The sequence below is a fragment of the Lates calcarifer genome, linkage group LG1 (assembly GCF_001640805.2).
Source record: "Lates calcarifer isolate ASB-BC8 linkage group LG1, TLL_Latcal_v3, whole genome shotgun sequence".
Lineage (NCBI taxonomy): Eukaryota > Metazoa > Chordata > Actinopteri > Centropomidae > Lates > Lates calcarifer.
The window spans coordinates 1,052,726-1,071,014 of NC_066833.1; the positions used below are offsets into that span (position 1 = coordinate 1,052,726).

An 18,289-nucleotide genomic window follows, 5' to 3' on the forward strand; every position below is an offset into this window, starting at 1 on the left:
AGTAAGAAGGTTCCGGGTTCCAAGTTCTGGGTTTCAGTGTGGAGTTTCCCTGTGCCTGCATGGGTTCTCCCCTGGGTACTCTGGCTTCCTCTCACGGTCCATAGAAATGCAGGTTAACTTGTGACTCTAAATTGACCATAGGTATGAATGCAAGTGTGAATGGTTGTTTGTCTCTGTATGTCAACCCTGTGATAGAACCTGTCTAGGGTGTACCCCACCTATTGCCCAATGTCATGTCAGCTGGTATCCACACACACATCCCAAAATCCTTAAGTATAAGCAGTACAGATAATAGATTGATGGATTTATGAGCCTTTTAATACATGTCTGTCCTTGCATCCAGTCATACAAAATAAATTGTTGTGAATTGAAATAACTTCAGAAACACAAGAAAGTCATAGTTCCTTCAGGGAGGTACTTGAGGACAGAAGGACGCTCATGGAGATACAGATGCTACTCATGTCACTGTCACTTACTTAATCACTGTAATTGAACATAGCCTCCTGGGTATTATTGTTGTGATAAAGTAGCTTATTGTCTTTAAGACCATGACAATGCAGGTCTTCTCTCTAAGGTACAGTAAATATCATGCAGTAAATTACAAACTTAACTCTTGCCATGTATTAAACTGTACTTTTGTGTTGACATGATTCAGGGCTTGCCAATAAAAAACAAATCCAGAAGTTTGCAAAATAAACAAAAGTATATAGTGAGGGTGCTTTTACATTTTACATTTTGTCCAATCAACAATTTATAACAAAAAGAGAGAGAGAGATAAATGAAAAGAGAGGATAAGAAGGAAAAAGAGAAAGGGAAAAGAGAGAGGGAGGCACACAGCCTGGACAGTCAAAAAAAACCTAAGATAGAGTGTGATCCCAAACTCTTCCACCATCAGCTGAAATGACACTGAACAAATGCATGTCAAATGTGTGTAAGCTGTGCAGCCCTTTTTCTTAGAGACTATGTTTCTATACCACTAAACTGTACCAGTAAATACGGTTTGAAATGTAATAAATTATGTTCAGAAATGAGGTGTGGTCATACAAAATTTTGGCACATTGCTGTCTTGAGGCAGTAGAAAACAATTGCACAATTGCACAGTATTTCACTATTATTTTAAGGGCACATTATCAAGATTGGAATATGCACACGTCATACATTTTGTTACACACACAAGGCAGCAGCACACAAATGATTAAACTTATGTTGCATAACACTGCCATGCATCCTAAATGAGGACATATTACAGGACATAAAAAGAGTGATGCTAAACTGCATGTGCAGATGCCAATGAATCTAAATATGCCAGGTGAGGAGAGATCAGTTGGCAGGTAAGTTGTAGAGTTGTGACAGAGAAATTATCATTGTGCTTCAGTTTTTCATCACCAAGACACACTATCACACAGTGTTGTCTCTGGGCCCAAATCAGAAGAGCCTGATAACCCTCCAGTTTCATATATGTTGTTCATATTTTGCAACATGCATCACTCTCACTTAAACTTCATCAGACAGTAGTGGGTCAGTAGACCACAACCTCAGAGGCCATTTTACCTTGACAGAGACATTTGCCCACCAAGTCCTGTTTTACAATGCAGATTAGCATGAGAACACAGTGGCCTGCAGGTGTTGTTCCAGTTCACTGCACTGGATTCCAAAGGTTTTTCATTAAAATGTCACAAAGGTCAGAATTATATAAAATGCTCCAGTTCTGAGGATCAAGAACATAGATCAATCTTGGATATACTGTATTTTCTGGAATCTGGAAATCTTTTAATCCTCAGATATTTCCTAAAAACTCACTATGTTGGTACCATTTGAAACTGGTCAGATGGCTTATTTTAGCATAATTTATATCTAAATTCTACATCAATTATTCTGAAATGTATTGAGGAAAGTGGTCACTGACCTCTGTTGATCAATGAGCCATTCACATAACATACAGCTGGTCCACACCAAGACATATGGCATATGTCAGTAGTAGTAGTAGTAGTAGTAAATTGTTACTGCCTTTCTCAAGCTCATGCATGTCTGATAAACTTCCCAGACCTGCCATTCTCCACCTATCCACCAGATGATCTTAGACTTTTTCACTTGAATCCCATTTCCACCTGCTCACATGTTCACATTCCCAAGTCTCATCAATCCTTCAGCTTACCAGCCATTTCCCTTTTCCAGATAAGCATGATGTCAGCCTGCTTTACTCTTGTTTTGATGTTTGGACTACCTTCTCTTGCCTTATTCTAAGCATGTTAATGATTTAATAAAGTTCTTTTTCTCCAAGTTGTTTTGCCTCAGTGTCTGCTTTTGGGTTTGTACTGCTGTATATTATTCATGTTTTGTTTTAATTAATCTGAAACAGCTTGAAGCACCTTGCATGATTCACTTTTGCAACATTTAGCCGTCATTCTTTTAGTTGCTATTTATACTACGCATAGACCAACACAAGGTGTCAGGTACTGTACCTAATGTTAGCTTTGTATTTCATGTGTCACCAGCCAAAACAGGCAAGGCTTTTTATTTGTTCACATTGTGTTAAAGTCAAGGCAGACTTGCAGGATGACTGCAATCATAACAAATGAAGCTACGGCTGAACATAATTTTCTCATGAAGATCATTAAACATTTCACCTAATCCATCATATGACAGCAGTGCATGAATATCACTCTGCTGTCAGAGTGTCACTACATGTTTTAAATGAATAAGCACATGTGTGAAATACAGCAAGCAATTATTACACGACTATCTCACCAATCAAGTGTGTCTGGTGTCTCAGTAAAAATGCTCAACATGAGGAGGCATTAGTTTAAATATCATCATCTCCCTGGAAGTGATGATGATGATTCTGTGAGGCTGCTGCTCTGTATGTGTTCATTTGAGTCACTGTCTGAGCAGCAAGGTTGCTATGAGATGGTCTAGGTGGAAAAGTCAAAACAAAGTTTATCAGTTGTAGTGTTTTTGTAATAGTTGACAAATTCTTCACAACTGCTTCCTAAATCAGTTATAAATAATGTTGATGTAATCATCTTTTAGGTTGCCAGGCTCTGAAAAATACCCTTGGCCGGTGTCAGAGTTACCAGATTTAATGGCTGTCTGGTTAGTTGGCCTACTTTTTGTTTAACTGGGCAGATGAAAATATTTTTAGGTAATAATCAGGGCTACTTTAAAATTTTGGGCTGTTCACCCACAAAATATTAAATAACATTCCAATGAACTGGTGGACAAAAAGATGTGTTCTTTGAAGTTGAATTTTTGCTTCTTTCTGTTCAAATCGTTATTCAGTCATAGCTCTATATTATAAGACCTGTAAAGCCTTGTTAAGTTCAGTGAATTTTTTTTTTGTTAAATGAATACTAGAGTTGATGGAAGTCATTTTTTCCTGATTGCTTACACACTATTACCAGGCTTATGAGCTAAAAATTCAAAACGATAACACCATTTACCAAAAATGCACCCATTTCTCTAAACTATAAACACAATTCCCCTGTTTGTTTTGACAGATGATTCAAATTTGTTGAACTGTTGCAAAACTCTACACACAAATTCCTTCATATATCATTACCTACACTTAGGTGCTCATTTAGAAAGCACTACCAGTCAGCAAGTCAGCACAGCTTGAACCACTGCAAGTCAACATTTGTTCACACACCAATCAGAAACTTCAAGATATCGATAGAAAAGGCCTTGGGTCACTTCACTTAGTGTAGTTTTGGTAACAATGGATCAAGAAAGACTTAGCAGAAGAAGAAGAGAAAACTAGAGAGGACGATGACAAAGGGAAGGAAGAGGAGGAGCAAGTAGTATCAGATGAAATTTGTGCCACTCTTGTCAACCATATACTAAGTTTCCAGAATTAAGAGTGCAGTTTTGGATTTGTGTTTAGAGTTCTGGGAAATGGAGGACATAATTTCAAGAAATGTGTTTTAGCAACTGAGAAAAGCTGAATTTCAGCTGATCATACTAATAAAGGAGAAGATAAGAGGCATGCCAGAACCAAGAGACTTAGCGGCTTAAGGCTCCTTTTATTTCCTTACAATCAAATCTGGCAACAATGACTGATATTCATCCTCCACTAGTAGAAAAATTGCTTTTACGATATCAGTCATTGATAAATGGTTCTTCTAGTACTTTTTACTAATAATGATCATAAGAGCAATTTTTTGCAGACTGGGAACCCAGGGAATATTCTTATGGATCACTTAGGTAATTTATAAAGCATTAGTAAATTACCTATCAACTACCAAAAAAGCAAATTGTTACAACTTAAAAATGCTAACTATCTAAAATTACCAAAACATTTATTTGTTTCCTGTTGTGGCAGTTTGATTAAAATATCTGGGGCCATTAGTCAGCATGACATTGACAGTGCAATCTTCTTCAGTCTTGTTCAGCTGTTGACAAAATCCCCTTCACACAAGTTTTATCCAACCCTCATCAAAAGAATTATATCCAACAGAAAGAAACATCTTGACTTCCCATCAACCCTCACATAAGATGATGAGTCATGTGCAGAGCTGAACTACGCTTCAAGAAATTTGAATAAGGTGCCTTCATGGTGGAGTTTAAAGTAAATACAGCATTCTTCAACATATCTTATAGAGTATACAAACACTAATATAAACCTTTGCAGAAATCCCTGCTCATATAACATAAGGGGACATTTTTCAAAAGATCATCTTAACCCTGAAATGCCTTTGGGAAACAAAGCCTAGACTAGCACATTATACAGTAAATTTAGGCCTGTCTTACTATTATTATTTTTGTAGAATATATGTAGTGAGTACAATAGATAACACTGAAGACTAGATTGGACAGTGGGAAAAAACTCACAACTTAATTACAGTAAAAGAGCGACACCTAGTGGATTAAATTTATTGCATGTGTTCTTATATTTTTAAATATGTATATGCATAATAATGTGTGTGTGTGTGTGTGTGTGTGTGTGTGTGTGTGTGTGTGTGTGTGTGTGTGTGTGTGTGTTACCGGTTAAGTGTTTTGCAGTATCACACCAAAACACAGAGAGCAGGCCTTATCTTTCACTGTTAGATGTGATGCCTTCAGTTGCTATTGGACATATTCCACAATTGCCAAATGGTGTATGCTACAGTAACTTACAGTTGGAGCTGTCATTTAGTCATTTTGGTGCCCATGTAGCCATGTCACAATTGCAGGTAAAATTAATATAACATTTATACATAAGTTTAGATCCCACATAAACCAAATCTGCAGTAAGTGCATGCATAACTGTGGATGTGGGGTATTTATATTACAGTAAGTAACATTATAGGTCACCTAATAAGACCAAGTAGGAACTGGTTCTCTTGTTTCTTCTTTTGTATGGAAGAAATACTCTTCCTTTATTTAATCTGTTGCTCAAGTAAAAGTACTGATAACACAATCTAAAAATACTCCATTGAAAGCAAAAGTCCTACTTAAGTATATATTATTAATTAAATACACTTTAAGTGTTGATAGAAATGTACTTATTTTGTAGAAGATTCCCCTCTGATTGATATATTATAAGACACAGCATTATTAATACTGATGCAGAGACAAAGTGTGACTTAAAAGCAGCCCTGGAGTTGGACCCACAGCTGCAGAACCAACACAACAGGCACAAGAACACAGTACAACGTTATCTTAATAACGTGACCCTAATTTCACCTAATTTTATCATAAATACGATGTCACTCAGCCAAAGCTGACTTGACTTGACTTGACTTGACTTGAACAGACCTTTATGTAAAATATGTAAGTTTAACAATATACGTTGCACCTGCTGCATAACAATACAATAGAAATGAATGATTACAAAAAATTAAAGAATACAATAACTGACAAGATAAAGATAATACAAATATGTGTGTTATTCCTCAGATAGTCAGGGGCCCTGAGAAGTGTATTACGTACGTACGTAAGTACCACGTAGCATAAAATTATATACATACTCAAGTGAAGTACAAGTAATAGAAGCTCAGAAACTTTCGAGCACCACTGCTGTCTAGTTTGTATGTATTTTAAAGTAAAGTTTTTTAAAAATCGGAGCTCATCAGGAGTTACTGAATGCACCAGTGGGCGGGGCATATCGTACACGTGATAGGCACATGACAGACAAGGACCCCTGCCCTCTACGTTTATGAAAGTGTTATTCGAAGTGTAGGACAACAACAATATCGTTGATAGCAGATCTGAACGTGCGACGTTTAACATTTAGGTTCTGTTTAACATCTCTGAATATATTTACACTACTTACTTACCGCCGATTTAATCACCTCAAAGTATTAACAGTTCGTTCGCTGTCTAGAGGTATGATATGCCTTTTAAATACATTGATAGTATTATGATACATTGATTAAGTAATCAAAGTGTTGTACTAGGCTTTGTGTCACTCAGTTCTCAGTTTCATTTTTGTTGATGGAGTTAGGAATGGTGTTTAATCTAAGTGGACGACTAATAATATCAGTTTTCATATAAACAGTTATGTTTTTGTAATGAGTAGCAAATTAAAAAGCTTCAGAATAACTCTGGCAATATTCGTCACACTGGAACATTCTATTTAATATTTTATACGGTCCCTTAGAAATAAATTAATTAAATAAGTCACTTTGCTATTGAGTGATTTAAATTAAATCAAAGAGTCTAAAGTTATCCCTAAATACTTGTTCAGTACAGTCACCAGGATTCTGTCGATTCTGTCTATTTTAATACTACTACTACTATTACTAATAATAATAACAACAATAATAATAATAATAATAATATTTTTACTTACTTTTTGAAATCGATTAATCAAGCCAATTTAAGTCGATTATTCGTGACGTCATCGTTAACGCGTTCCCTCCACCCAAAACAATAATATGTCGTCATGCCAAATCATGTTGTTTGCACTGTAATGTACAGATGCACTAACTTTACCTCCAAAACTCCACTCATCAAGAATGCTTCTCAGACTAGAGACAGTGTGTGCTGAGAGTCTAAAGCACAGAACCCAAAATGTTCCAGTCACCATCCATGTAAACCAAATGAGAAATTTTTGTCATCAGACGTTTGGATCTTCAGTAATCAGATAAACAAGCTGAGCAAACAGCCGCTCTCAATGTTGACACTGATTATAGGTTTGGTGTACCCTAACAGTTGTTAAGTTAGAATTCTAACAGACCTCCTCATCCCCAGCAGTCAACCATGCAGAATGACATGAAGACTCCCTTGTTGGCCGGTGCTGCATCTGATGCCTCAGAGCCCCTGCCCCGGTGCCCAGGAGGCCCTGTGATCAGTATCATTGGCTCTGGAGACTTCTCCCGGTCCCTTGCAATCCGGCTGGTGGCCTGTGGTTTTAGGGTGGTGGTGGGTAGTCGCAACCCAAACCGTATTGACAGGGGTCTGTTTCCTGATGGGGTGGATATACGATCGCAGAAGGAGGCAGTGGACAGTGCAGAGAGGGTGGTTTTTGCTGCAGTCTACCCAGAGCACTATTACACCCTGGTGGGGCTGAGGCGTCAGCTGGCCGGCAAGGTGCTGGTAGATGTAAGCAGTGCCACCAGGCTAAACAGTGGAGAGCAGTCAAATGCAGAGAAACTTGCAGAGCTTTTCCCAGAGAGCAGGGTGGTGAAGGGCTTCAATGTTATCTCTGCATGGGCACTGCAGGCTGGAGTTCATGATGGAAGCAGGCAGGTGAGGCACAGTTGGGGTCAGAGATTGTGCAAAGAGCATTTAGCTCAGGTTGAGCAGATCAAGACCAAACTAAAAAAATATTTTTTATTACTGAGTTATGAGGACAAGTAATTATCAGTAATAATGATAAATATATATATATGTGGGACAGAGTTGATCTCTTTATATAGTGGTATAGTACAGTATATTTACAGTATATAGTGTAATTGGTATATTTGCAAAATTAAATGTCAACTCATCATACCAGTGGTTATCACATGTACTGTAGTTGCATGATGATGTTGTAATGTCATTTTAAACTCAAAATTGATCATATAATATCAAAATCAGACCAAAATATTGTACTTGTGTGTAACATCACTTCATTTATCAGATTTCACACCGCTCCCTCTGCAGCCACAACAGGCTTTACACAACTTTTTTCATATATCCAGCTCTGCAACACCTGGAAACATGCTTCAGATGCTTCAGAGTGTAAAAACAGTGAAGTTTGTCTTCATCATGACAGATCTAAGAATAAGGAGAAATGGAGATATTCCATACTGATGCATTGTGCCTGAAGTCTTTCTTTATCTGCCCCGTGCCCCCAGGTCCTGATCTGCAGCGACTGCTCCACCTCTAAAGACACTGTGCTCCAGCTGGCTCGTTCTATGGGCTTTAGCCCCATGGATGTGGGAGGTCTGTGCCAATCCAGAGACATTGAGGAAGCCCCACTCATCCTCTTCCCCTCCTGGGGAGGCCCCATTTTGACTACCTTCATTCTCTTCCTGTTCTTCTATGGATACAACTCTCTGAAGCATATACTGCTGCCCTACCTTGATAAAGGACAGAACAATTTCCACCAGCTCCCACTAGTGACTATGAATGAGACACTGCCAGCGGTTGCCTTGGTTACACTGGCTCTAGTCTATCTACCAGGTATTGAACAGAGCATAACATTAGAAGGCCATTGGACAGCAGAAACACATTTGGCACTGAATAACAGCTGCTATAATATGCCATAACCTGAAAATGACACTGAAACTTTAAAGCTACATTGATCAGTTTTTTTATATTAGTTATGAATTACATTACTATTTGTAATGTGAGAGGGGGGTGATCTCTGCAGGGATGGCTCTCAGCACCCTTTAGCTCTTTTAGTATAATGCAATTCTGTTCTCACCACCCCTGTTTCCAACAGCCACAGGCAGCTGTTTTCAGTGAAAAAACACAGATAAATCTAATGGTCATCACTGCTCAGCATCAAACAGCAGACAGACACAGAGACAAGCTGGTGGCAAACAGTGGCAATCATTTTTCTCAGGAGTTGGTGGAGACCAAATTAGAGCTAAAAGGAGAGTGAGTAGTGGGCTTACATTCATCAGGTGGGCACAAGCATGGTTCCAAATGAATCTCAATGTTGCTCTGTGCCTGCTAGATATGTGAGTATGAAACATTTTGCTAACCCATTAGCCAACTTTATAAAGGCATAATTTGTCAAATAATTTGTCAAATGTGTTTGTGATGTTCAGTTTGTTGCTGCATTGTGATCCCAAGTAGCCAAAAATTTTAAAAATAAACACAAAAGAAAATTACAATTTTAACACTATAGGGAGTTGCAGTGATATCTCAAATTTGTGGTTTATACTGTCATTCAAATTATATAAATTATGTTTTTTTTATTTTTATGCCTTGTGAGCATTTTGAGGCTTAAGTGTTGCCATCTTTGTTGTGTACAGTTACCATGCCTACAGGTGTTGTGTTCTTTTATGGCAGGAAAAGGCTTTTTCCTCATTCACATGTGAAAGTGCTCTGCAGCAATACAGACAAACTATCCCCCATAAATCCACTAATCATTTCCAAACTCTGTGATTCTCTAGTGAGTATCTAAAGGAAGATGCAGATGGTTGATTGTAGACTTTGATCCTGGAACTAACTCTTTACTTTGTATAGTGGCACAAATGATATTTAACAGTAAGTTAAAGTTCCAACCACATCCATCATTAGTTGGTAATGTTACATTGGATTACCTTTCTATAAATATCACTGTGCTGTCTACATGTTATTCCATAGTTTGCCTTGGCTGTTTTGTTCCTGTTCCTTGTATAATTCTCAGTACAGGAATTGAGTTCATAAGTGTGTCTCATCCAGTAACTGTGTCAGATGTCAGATGACATACTGATGTTACTTATTTAGTTTTAGGCTAATTTTTGTTTTAAAAATAAGTTGTCAAGAAATATTTTAGTAGTCTTCCAAAGTTTCAGTCTTTTTAGTACAATCCACTCACTCCTGAAGCCAAAGTGCAAAGAGTCAAAGTGCATTTCGAAGAGATTTCTTAATGGCCACCAGAAACAGGAGGAATGATTACAGCAAGCATGTTTTAGTGTTTGTAAGGACATCTGACTGTTGTTTTAAAACATACTTCAAAAACATAATTAATTTAATATTATCAGTCAGGGAGGCATGCTAGGATGAACATTTTACCAACAGAAGTCATTCTGTTAGATAAGATAAACCTTTATTAGTCCCACAGCGGGGAAATTTACATTTCCTCAGTTCCAAATTAATAGCTTAACTTTGCATTTATCCACCTCATGCAGAAAGGAGCACCTTTATTTCATTCACCCAGGATGAAACTGCATTAAGTCCTGTGTTTCCTTAGGTCTGGTGGCGGCTGTTTTTCAGCTGTGCAGGGGAACCAAATATAAGAGATTTCCACGTTGGCTAGATCACTGGCTGTGCAGGCGGAAGCAGCTTGGCCTGCTAAGCTTCCTTTGCGTTGTCCTCCATGCTGTGTACAGTATGTGTCTGACACTGCGGAGGGCTGCAGGGTACACACTACTCAATGCTGCTTACCACCAGGTGAGTATATTCTTACTCATTTGTATTTATGTAAGCTGTGCATAGAGACATATATGCTCAAATGCAGCTATGTATGGTGTGTGTGTGTGTTATTTATTTATTCATTTTTCACTCTTTTTTTTAGGTGAAAGCTGATGTTGAAAACTCCTCAGTGGGGCAGCAGGTATGGAGGTCTGACCTTTACCTGTCCTGTGGAATTCTTGGATTTGGAGTCCTCACTCTGTTAGCTATTACTTCTCTGCCCTCTGTGGGAAATGCCTTCAACTGGAGGGAGTTTACATTTGTTCAGGTCAGCAGATCAGTGTATGATAAACAGCATAGCTAGCTACCAAAACTTACAAAAGCTTACATTCGAGCAGGAGGAGCACAGTAAATGGAAACAACAAATAAATATACACCTGTGACTCCAAATGAATGCTGATGTTGCATGATATTGATTTCTGGACCTCAAGAGACTCATCCAATAAACAATGAATTTGGTCCAGTTATCTAAATTTTCTCTGTATTTTTGAATTCTCTGACAGTTTTGGTGTCTTTTTGTGTCTCCAGTCAGGACTTGGTTATACTGCTTTAACTTTATCCATCATGCACACTCTCTTCTTCGGCTGGGACTTCGCCTTCTTCCCTGTGGCCTATCCTTATTACCTGCCACCAATGTACCTGCTGGCCCTCATCCTGCCCTGCATAGTTCTGGTCGGACGGCTCTTCTTGGCTCTGCCATGCCTGACATTAAGACTGGCAAAGATCCGAAGGGGTTGGGAGAGTGCAAGACACTGGCCCCGAAATAACCAGGAGCCAAGGTCAAATGAAGCAGATCCTCCTCAAAATGTTGGTGACGTCTAGTGTTCAAGATATTAAGTCTGGACATGCCATATTTTTGTTTTTTCTCTGTGACAGTATAAATTCTGTCACTTCTTCTGTACTTTGAGAAGGTAGAGCTGAACATTACTGGAAAAAGAGACACACAGTGACAGGAGGGGGAAAATAGAGAGAGTGCAGAGCAGTGATCTAACCTGTCCATGATCCTAGCGTAGCCTTAATTTTTTTGCAATGACTTGGCATTCTAAGATTTTTAAGATTATTGTTAGAAAGTTTTTTTTTTTAGTTATTAACAGTCTAGAAAGTCTAGAAATTTAGACAAGGGGCATCTCTTCACAGCAGATGTCATGTCCTGCTGGATTCCTAAGTGAGACAGCAGAGTGACAGGGGCCAGTTGCTGCTAGACATTTCGTAGGCCATTTAAGATTAGCCTGTGCACACTTGGCATCAGCCAGCTTCAAATGGCATATATTTCTTGGTCACTTGGTCTTGGCTACAAATGCAGTTTTAATTATCAGTTAGTCCGCCAAATACTTTCTGAATTAATAATGCAACATTTAAAAAAATCTCATCACAGTCTTTCAACGTCTAAGGCAACACTGTCCAATGATTTGTTTGACCATCAGTCTAAAGAAATGCAATTTACTGTCATCAAAGACTAAGAAAATCAGCAAGAGGCTCGAACAGTGTCTCAAGGATAATTGTTATTTTATGATCAAAAATTTATTTAATGATTAATCAATTATTATTGACCTGCTGTGTTTTTACTAAATGTGTTATTTTATATTAGTGTAGCAGTTGAAATATAAGTGTACCAGATGATCATTCTCTAATTTACCCATGATTAGTACCAAATGCAGCACCCTGGTGGCCTAGCGGTTAAGGATCACCTAGTGGTTTGAAACCCTGGTTTGAGTGTGACCAGGGACCATGGGTTGTCATTGCCCAATTCTATATATCTTGTTTCCTGTATTGTCAATATCTAATTAAGGCATAAATTGCCTTAATTTTCAGTTTACAATGAAAAATGATTTATCCATGATCCTCAAACATGCTAAGTTTTTAACACATTTTAACCAAAAACAGAAAGTTTTGTCCTTATCTTGTGGAGAACTCTGCACAGCCATTAAGATGAACTGTCCTCAGGGAACAGAATACAATTTTCCTTCAAGGGGATTTACATATGACTTTATGTACTTAAAAAAGGTATAATAGTACAATTTAGGTGTAAACTAAAAGGGCCTTGTAGGTTGATTGCACACAGGAGTCACTTCTGTCAGGATGTTCAGTCCTTGGAATTGAAGTTTGTTTATGAAAAAGTTACAAAGTATCACCTGTAATACACATTTCACCCTCAATATCATTTTAAACCTTTTCATTTGTAATTTTTTGTTCAGGAATAATTATTTCTGCAGTTTGGAAACAAGCTTTGCTGATCTGTTTTAAATGACATCTCCGATGTGGAACACAAAAACAATTGAATTACACCTGTAAAATGTGCTTCAGTACTGCAGTCCTACAATAAATCCTATCTATATCAAGTTATGTTTTTGTTGTGTTTTGGGGGCAATTCTGGTCATTTTGGAAACTGTGCTGCTGCTGCAAATCACTGAAGGATAGCTGTAATATGCCCTGTTTATGTTTCTAATTCACAACTATATACAATAAAGTCTCTGTTGTTTTCAGTCTGTGCTTCAGCACATTCAGTAATATTCAATATTCATTCAATAAAATAATAAATACTACATTTAAGTGCCCTTTTCACACACACAGTCTGAACTTTAGCAGTTGAAAAGTAATTGGACAAGTACACACAAAGTCAAATTGAATGTACTGAAGTATAGACCCTGAATGTGTAATTGCCAAATACCAGAGGTGGAAAGTAACGAATTACATTTACTCACGTTACTGTAATTGAGTAGTTTTTTGTGCACTCTGTAATTTTATTTTTACTTAAGTATGTTTTTTTGGAAGTATTGTATTCCACTATGTTTTAAATTACATCCGTTACTGAGTAAAAAAAAAATGTTGGCCTGAATTTTTAAAAAAGCAAAGTGGAAAATCTGCGCACCGCAAACTACGGCAGTGAATGACGAGGGGAGGTGAACTGGCACTAGTTTAATCACAGGAAGGATGGAGACAAGCAAGTCAGGCACCAGCAGTGCACCTTCAGATTGTACTGAAGTTGAGCTCGAAGGAAATGAAGTGCACCCCTGGCCATATTTAAGTGACCACTTCGGCTTAAAGTGCAAAAAAGGCAACAGCTTTATTATGCTGTGTAAGCTGTGTTTGCCCAGGGACCAAACTGGCAGCTTATAAAAACTCTACATCAAACCTACGCAAGCATGTAGAGGTAAGTTATCGTTGCCTTGTTAGTTGGTTTTCATAGTTAAGCTTATAGCAGTTTAGCGTATCAGGTGTATTTTACAGATGTATATCCAATAGGCTATAAAATAATGCTTAACATCGATTTATTGATGATAAACAGAAATCTGTTTAGGTCTTTTAGACCAGGTAAACTTAAATCCACATAAACTGACAACTAGCTTGATGCCAGGTCTATATGGAAATTATGTTGGAAAGAAATGATGTCCCGTTAAAATTATCACCTGTTTTAATGTAAATCGGGATACAACTTCATATACAGTCTTAAAAATGAACAAAGATGTTAATGTTAAAGTGACAGTTGTTTCAAAATGGTATTGTTTAGGTAGGCTACTTATCTAGTCAGTGTAGTAGTGAATGAATGAGTGGTGAACTATCCATTTAATATGAATGATGTTTACTATAGTATAGGCATATCTTCCACTATTTTAATAGTCATGATTATATCTTCAGGCATCTCTGAGAGATGTAAGGATCACATGTAAAAGATATGATGTGTGTAGAAAACCTTTTATCTATGAATGTATATATTTAAAATTCACAGGGTTTAATGAACATAACATTGATTTACTGATGAAAACATTTTGTTAACAGTGGAAACACCCATCAAAGCTGAAGGCCTTCAGTGACTTTGTGGCAACACAGAAGTGGACCATGGAACTACTTGAAACCCCAAGCAAGAAAGCAAAAATAAATGATATGATGTCAGCGGGTGCAAACCAACGTGCAATTAAAAAAAAAAAAAAAAGTTTTATAGCAGCTGCCATGTGGTTCATTTGACATGTTTGGACTTGTTTTGACATGTTTTGTCATTTGAACAAAGTCTGATATCAAAGAATAATAAAGTTTTGTCTCAAAAACATCTTGAAGGTCCCTGAATGATACATTATTGATACATTATTATGTGTCTATGTATTTTATTTTGTCAGAGCTTTAATTTGTGAGAGTTTGTCTTTAATTAAAAACAATTAGTTTGAGTTCTTTTTCTAACGTCATTCGGTGTTTCACTATGGGAATCGCTTTGGCGTGAACAACTCGGAAGCTCCAATGACACCACATCTATCAGTAACAAACAGGTCGAACTATGCCTGGGGCACACCCCCTGTATAACAGCACAGTCAACCAACCCCCCTCAAATGGTTCTCGCTTTCTTCCCGTGAAGAACTATACAAGCTCCCTCAGCTCTTCCAGGCGCCAATCTAAGGATTTGCTGAGTAAGTCCTTTGCAATAAGTTAACTTTACGGTTACACTAATGACTTAAAACAGTGTCCACGTTAAGCAAGCTGTTTCTCTATACCTGTACCCTGTATTTGATTACCGGTGTACCGGTATTGTGTTGCAGTGTACCTTCTGGCTAATGCGTTACGGTGAGCCTTCGAGGGTCCGGCTAGCATTAATTTGTTAGCTGAGCCGAGTGCCGGAGTTCTGCTAATGTGTCACGGCGAGTAAACTTTAATGGTACACGGCTAACTAGGGCTAAACTCCATGTGCTAACGCAATCACCGACAAGCTGACGCATCGCGGTGTGACTATTACAGCTTATATTAATTCAGTCTCCCTCTTTCCAGTCACCATGTCCTTGGCCAAGGGTCGGAACCGAAAAATAAAGAGGCTGCATCCCGCCTGTGCCCTGTGTCATGCATGTCATCCATCTCGGGCAAGGACCCTCACCCAATGTGCATAGCATGTATGGGTGCTAAACACGCTCAAACATCACTGGCAGACCACCAGTCTGTGCCAGAAAAGATACTGGAAAGGCGGCTTAGAGTGGCGGTGGCCAACAACCAGGACCCAAGTCTGTCAAGCCACCCCGAAAGCTACAACCAGTGCCCATCTGCCACGAGCTGCTCCAAGCTGGTTGGACATCATGGATGCTGAGCCTCCGGACATGACCACACTTTTTGAAGCACTCCTCGAAGGGGAAATGTGCAGTGAGGAGGCAGAGGGTGATGCCAACTCTGACCTAGGACCAAGGAGGATGACTCCACATTTCCAGTTTCACAGTCCAGACCCTGCAGTGCGTCTGACACTGTTCCACCAGTGGATAGCAGCTTATACGAGGTCTGCAAACAGACTGCATCCAAGTTGGGGATTCAGTGGCCGGCAGCCCAGAACGCTGAAGGGGCAGAGAAAGACCTCTATGAAAGACCTCTATGAAAGACCTCTATGACGGCAAGGGACCTCTATGACGGCAAGGGTGCCCCTCCAGTCCAGCTGCCAGTGAAACAACTTCTGCCGGCAGTGCTTGCCTGCATGAAGGAAGTGAGTAGGTACTGGTCTAATCCATTCAAGAGTAAGCTTCCCACCAAAGGCTACTCTAAGCTGGAGATCCACGGGATGGGGGAACTGGGGCTGGCCAAACCCCCAGTGGTGGAGCCTTCAGTGGCTTATCACCTCCACCATAACTGTCGCGCTCTCTCAGCCTCCAGCAGCATCTCTCTGCCTAGCAAAACAGAACGCGTCACTGCCTCAGTTTTCCAGAGAATGTATAAATATGTAGCACAATCAGTGTGCTCCCTGAATGCTATGACACTGCTGTCTGCATACCAGGCAGAAATACTGGAGGAGATGGGCCGGCAGCTCGACACTGGGTCACCTAACCCAGCTCTCTGGGATGAGATCTGTGTGGTTAACGACCTCATCCTGTGCATCTCACGTGGAGCAGTACAGGGTTGTGGTCGAGTGATGGGGCTTGCAGTCGCAGGGGAGAGAGCTCTGCGGCTGAACCTCTCAGGCCTGAGTGACGCACAAAAGGCAGAGATCATGACCCCACCAAAGGGGTGGTCCAGCTCTGGAGAAGATGAGGGAAACAAGCACCCCCCGAAAAAGCAAGAGGGTGAAGCCTTTGACCTATGCCTACCCAGGAAGCATGTCCCCCCCTACCCAGGCCTTGGTCCCTGCCCCCCCCCAGGGACCAAGGCCTGGCTTTGCTGCGGCAGTGGCAGCTGTGAGAGGGTCCTAGACCACAGAGACAGGCAACCAATCACAAGACTAACCAGCAGTCCAGGTCAGGAAACTCAGGACCATGGGGCAAACACTCCTTTGCTGCTGTGGCAGCGAGAAACTGCCCCTCCCACCTCGGGTAAGGGAAGAAGAAGCTTGCAACCTAGCATCCACAGCTTCTCTCTCTCCCCCTCCCACAAAGAAGAGAAGTGGAACAGAGTTCCAAAGTTCATGGTTCAGAGGCCCTGGTGAGTTCTGTCCCAGGTGTTCTCTCCCAGCCTCTCTTCCCTCATGTTTCAGAGGAGGAGAGTCAGGGACAAATAACTCAGTGTCACCAAGCACTCTCACTTTGTTCCCAAATAAAGCTTGCATTCTCGCAGCCAGGCCCAAGGCCAAGGGCAGAATGTTTTCCCCAAAACAAAATAAAAACAAACCCATGTCGTGCCCCAACTGTACCCACAGGGGGAGCTCTTGCTCCACTGGGTGCAGACATCTCTCCTCATATCCTGGAGGTGACCTCTCTCACTGGGCGGACAGGTGGTGCACATGCGCAGTGCACCTGTGGATTATGTTCACTATTTCTCAGAGGACGAAATACAGTCCCTCAAAAAGAATCTCAAAAATCAACAGTGCACCTTATAATCCAGTGCGCCTTATGTATGACTTTTGTTTGTGTTTACTAACCTCGAACCGATTTTATGTTGTACACATTACGGCTAATAACGTATTACTCCGCGAGTCTCATATGTTGGCCTACAGATAGGTTTTGTATTTTTGTGTTAAAACTGAACAATGTTGAGAGGGATCCAAGCATGTTTGATGCCGAAATCACCCAACTGTTAAACTCAGACAATGAAGCTGATGGATTTGTAGATAAGGAATGAACTGAAAAAAAAGTGAGTGTATTTTTGTGTTACAGCTGAACAAAGGTTTTGTATTTTTGTGTTATCCTACAACTGAACAATGTTGAGAGTTATTGTAAATTAGTTGAATAAAGTTCGACTTATCTGACACACGTTTTGTTTCGCTTATTGCGCCTTATAATCAGATGCGCCTTATAATCCGATGCACCTTATGTGTGGACAATGACAGCAATTGACATGTTAATTGATACTGCGCTTTATAATCCGGTGCGCCTTATAGCCCAAAAAATACGGTATATATATATGTTAGTTGTCTTTACGATTTATAGCGAGACATCGGGCTCTCACTCAATGACCTCACTTTTCCAAGAAACAGAGAGAAGGGAGGAAAGGCCCTCTCCCTGTTCCTTATATGTATATGTTCATGGCTACTAACCTAAACATGAACCCAAAGAATAGAAAGAAATACATGGAGCTTCAGGCATTCCAAGAGAGTAAAAACCATATATGGAACGTCAGACACTACACTTTCTTTATGGGGCAAAGTGGCAGATTTTTGAGGAATGGTGTGACTTTAGGCGTATCATTCCTTTTCAGTGTTCAGTGGTTGACCTGCTGTGTTTCTTGCAGGAGTTGGTTGAGAAGGGGATGGCCTTTTTACAATTAAAGTGTACTTAGCGGCTATCTCAGCATGCTATGTGGACTTTAGATATAAGCCGGTGGGACAACATTCTCTGGTCTGTCATTTCATGAAGGGTGCACGCCGCAA

The 18,289-nt window shown here is 39.7% G+C and overlaps 1 protein-coding gene across 3 annotated transcripts; it reads left to right on the forward strand.

The window, feature by feature from the left end:
- Nucleotides 1–6,098: 6,098 nt before the first annotated feature.
- On the forward strand, nt 6,099–12,873 carry steap3 (STEAP family member 3, metalloreductase). 3 transcript variants are annotated; one of them, XM_018696623.2, is made up of 6 exons: nt 6,099–6,303; nt 7,171–7,668; nt 8,259–8,586; nt 10,310–10,509; nt 10,634–10,672; nt 11,059–12,873. In XM_018696623.2, exons 2-6 carry the CDS (start codon nt 7,180–7,182, stop codon nt 11,350–11,352), a joined length of 1,350 nt encoding a protein of 449 aa, XP_018552139.1. In that variant the 5' UTR covers nt 6,099–6,303; nt 7,171–7,179; the 3' UTR covers nt 11,353–12,873. The 3 variants fall into 3 exon arrangements, with proteins under 3 accessions (XP_018552139.1, XP_018552137.1, XP_018552138.1); XM_018696621.2 differs by having other exon boundaries at nt 6,100–6,303; nt 10,634–10,798; XM_018696622.2 differs by having other exon boundaries at nt 6,100–6,303; nt 7,174–7,668; nt 10,634–10,798.
- Nucleotides 12,874–18,289: the final 5,416 nt, after the last annotated feature.

What these genes read in the sequence shown, in the direction of transcription:
- steap3 (XM_018696621.2), top strand. Translation starts at nt 7,180, where the DNA reads ATGCAGAATGACATGAAGACTCCCTTGTTGGCCGGTGCTGCATCTGAT. An exon ending in TCAATGCTGCTTACCACCAG is followed by an intron (nt 10,510 to 10,633) that starts GTGAGTATATTC and finishes TCTTTTTTTTAG; the next exon opens with GTGAAAGCTGATGTTGAAAA. An exon ending in GGGAGTTTACATTTGTTCAG is followed by an intron (nt 10,799 to 11,058) that starts GTCAGCAGATCA and finishes TTGTGTCTCCAG; the next exon opens with TCAGGACTTGGTTATACTGC.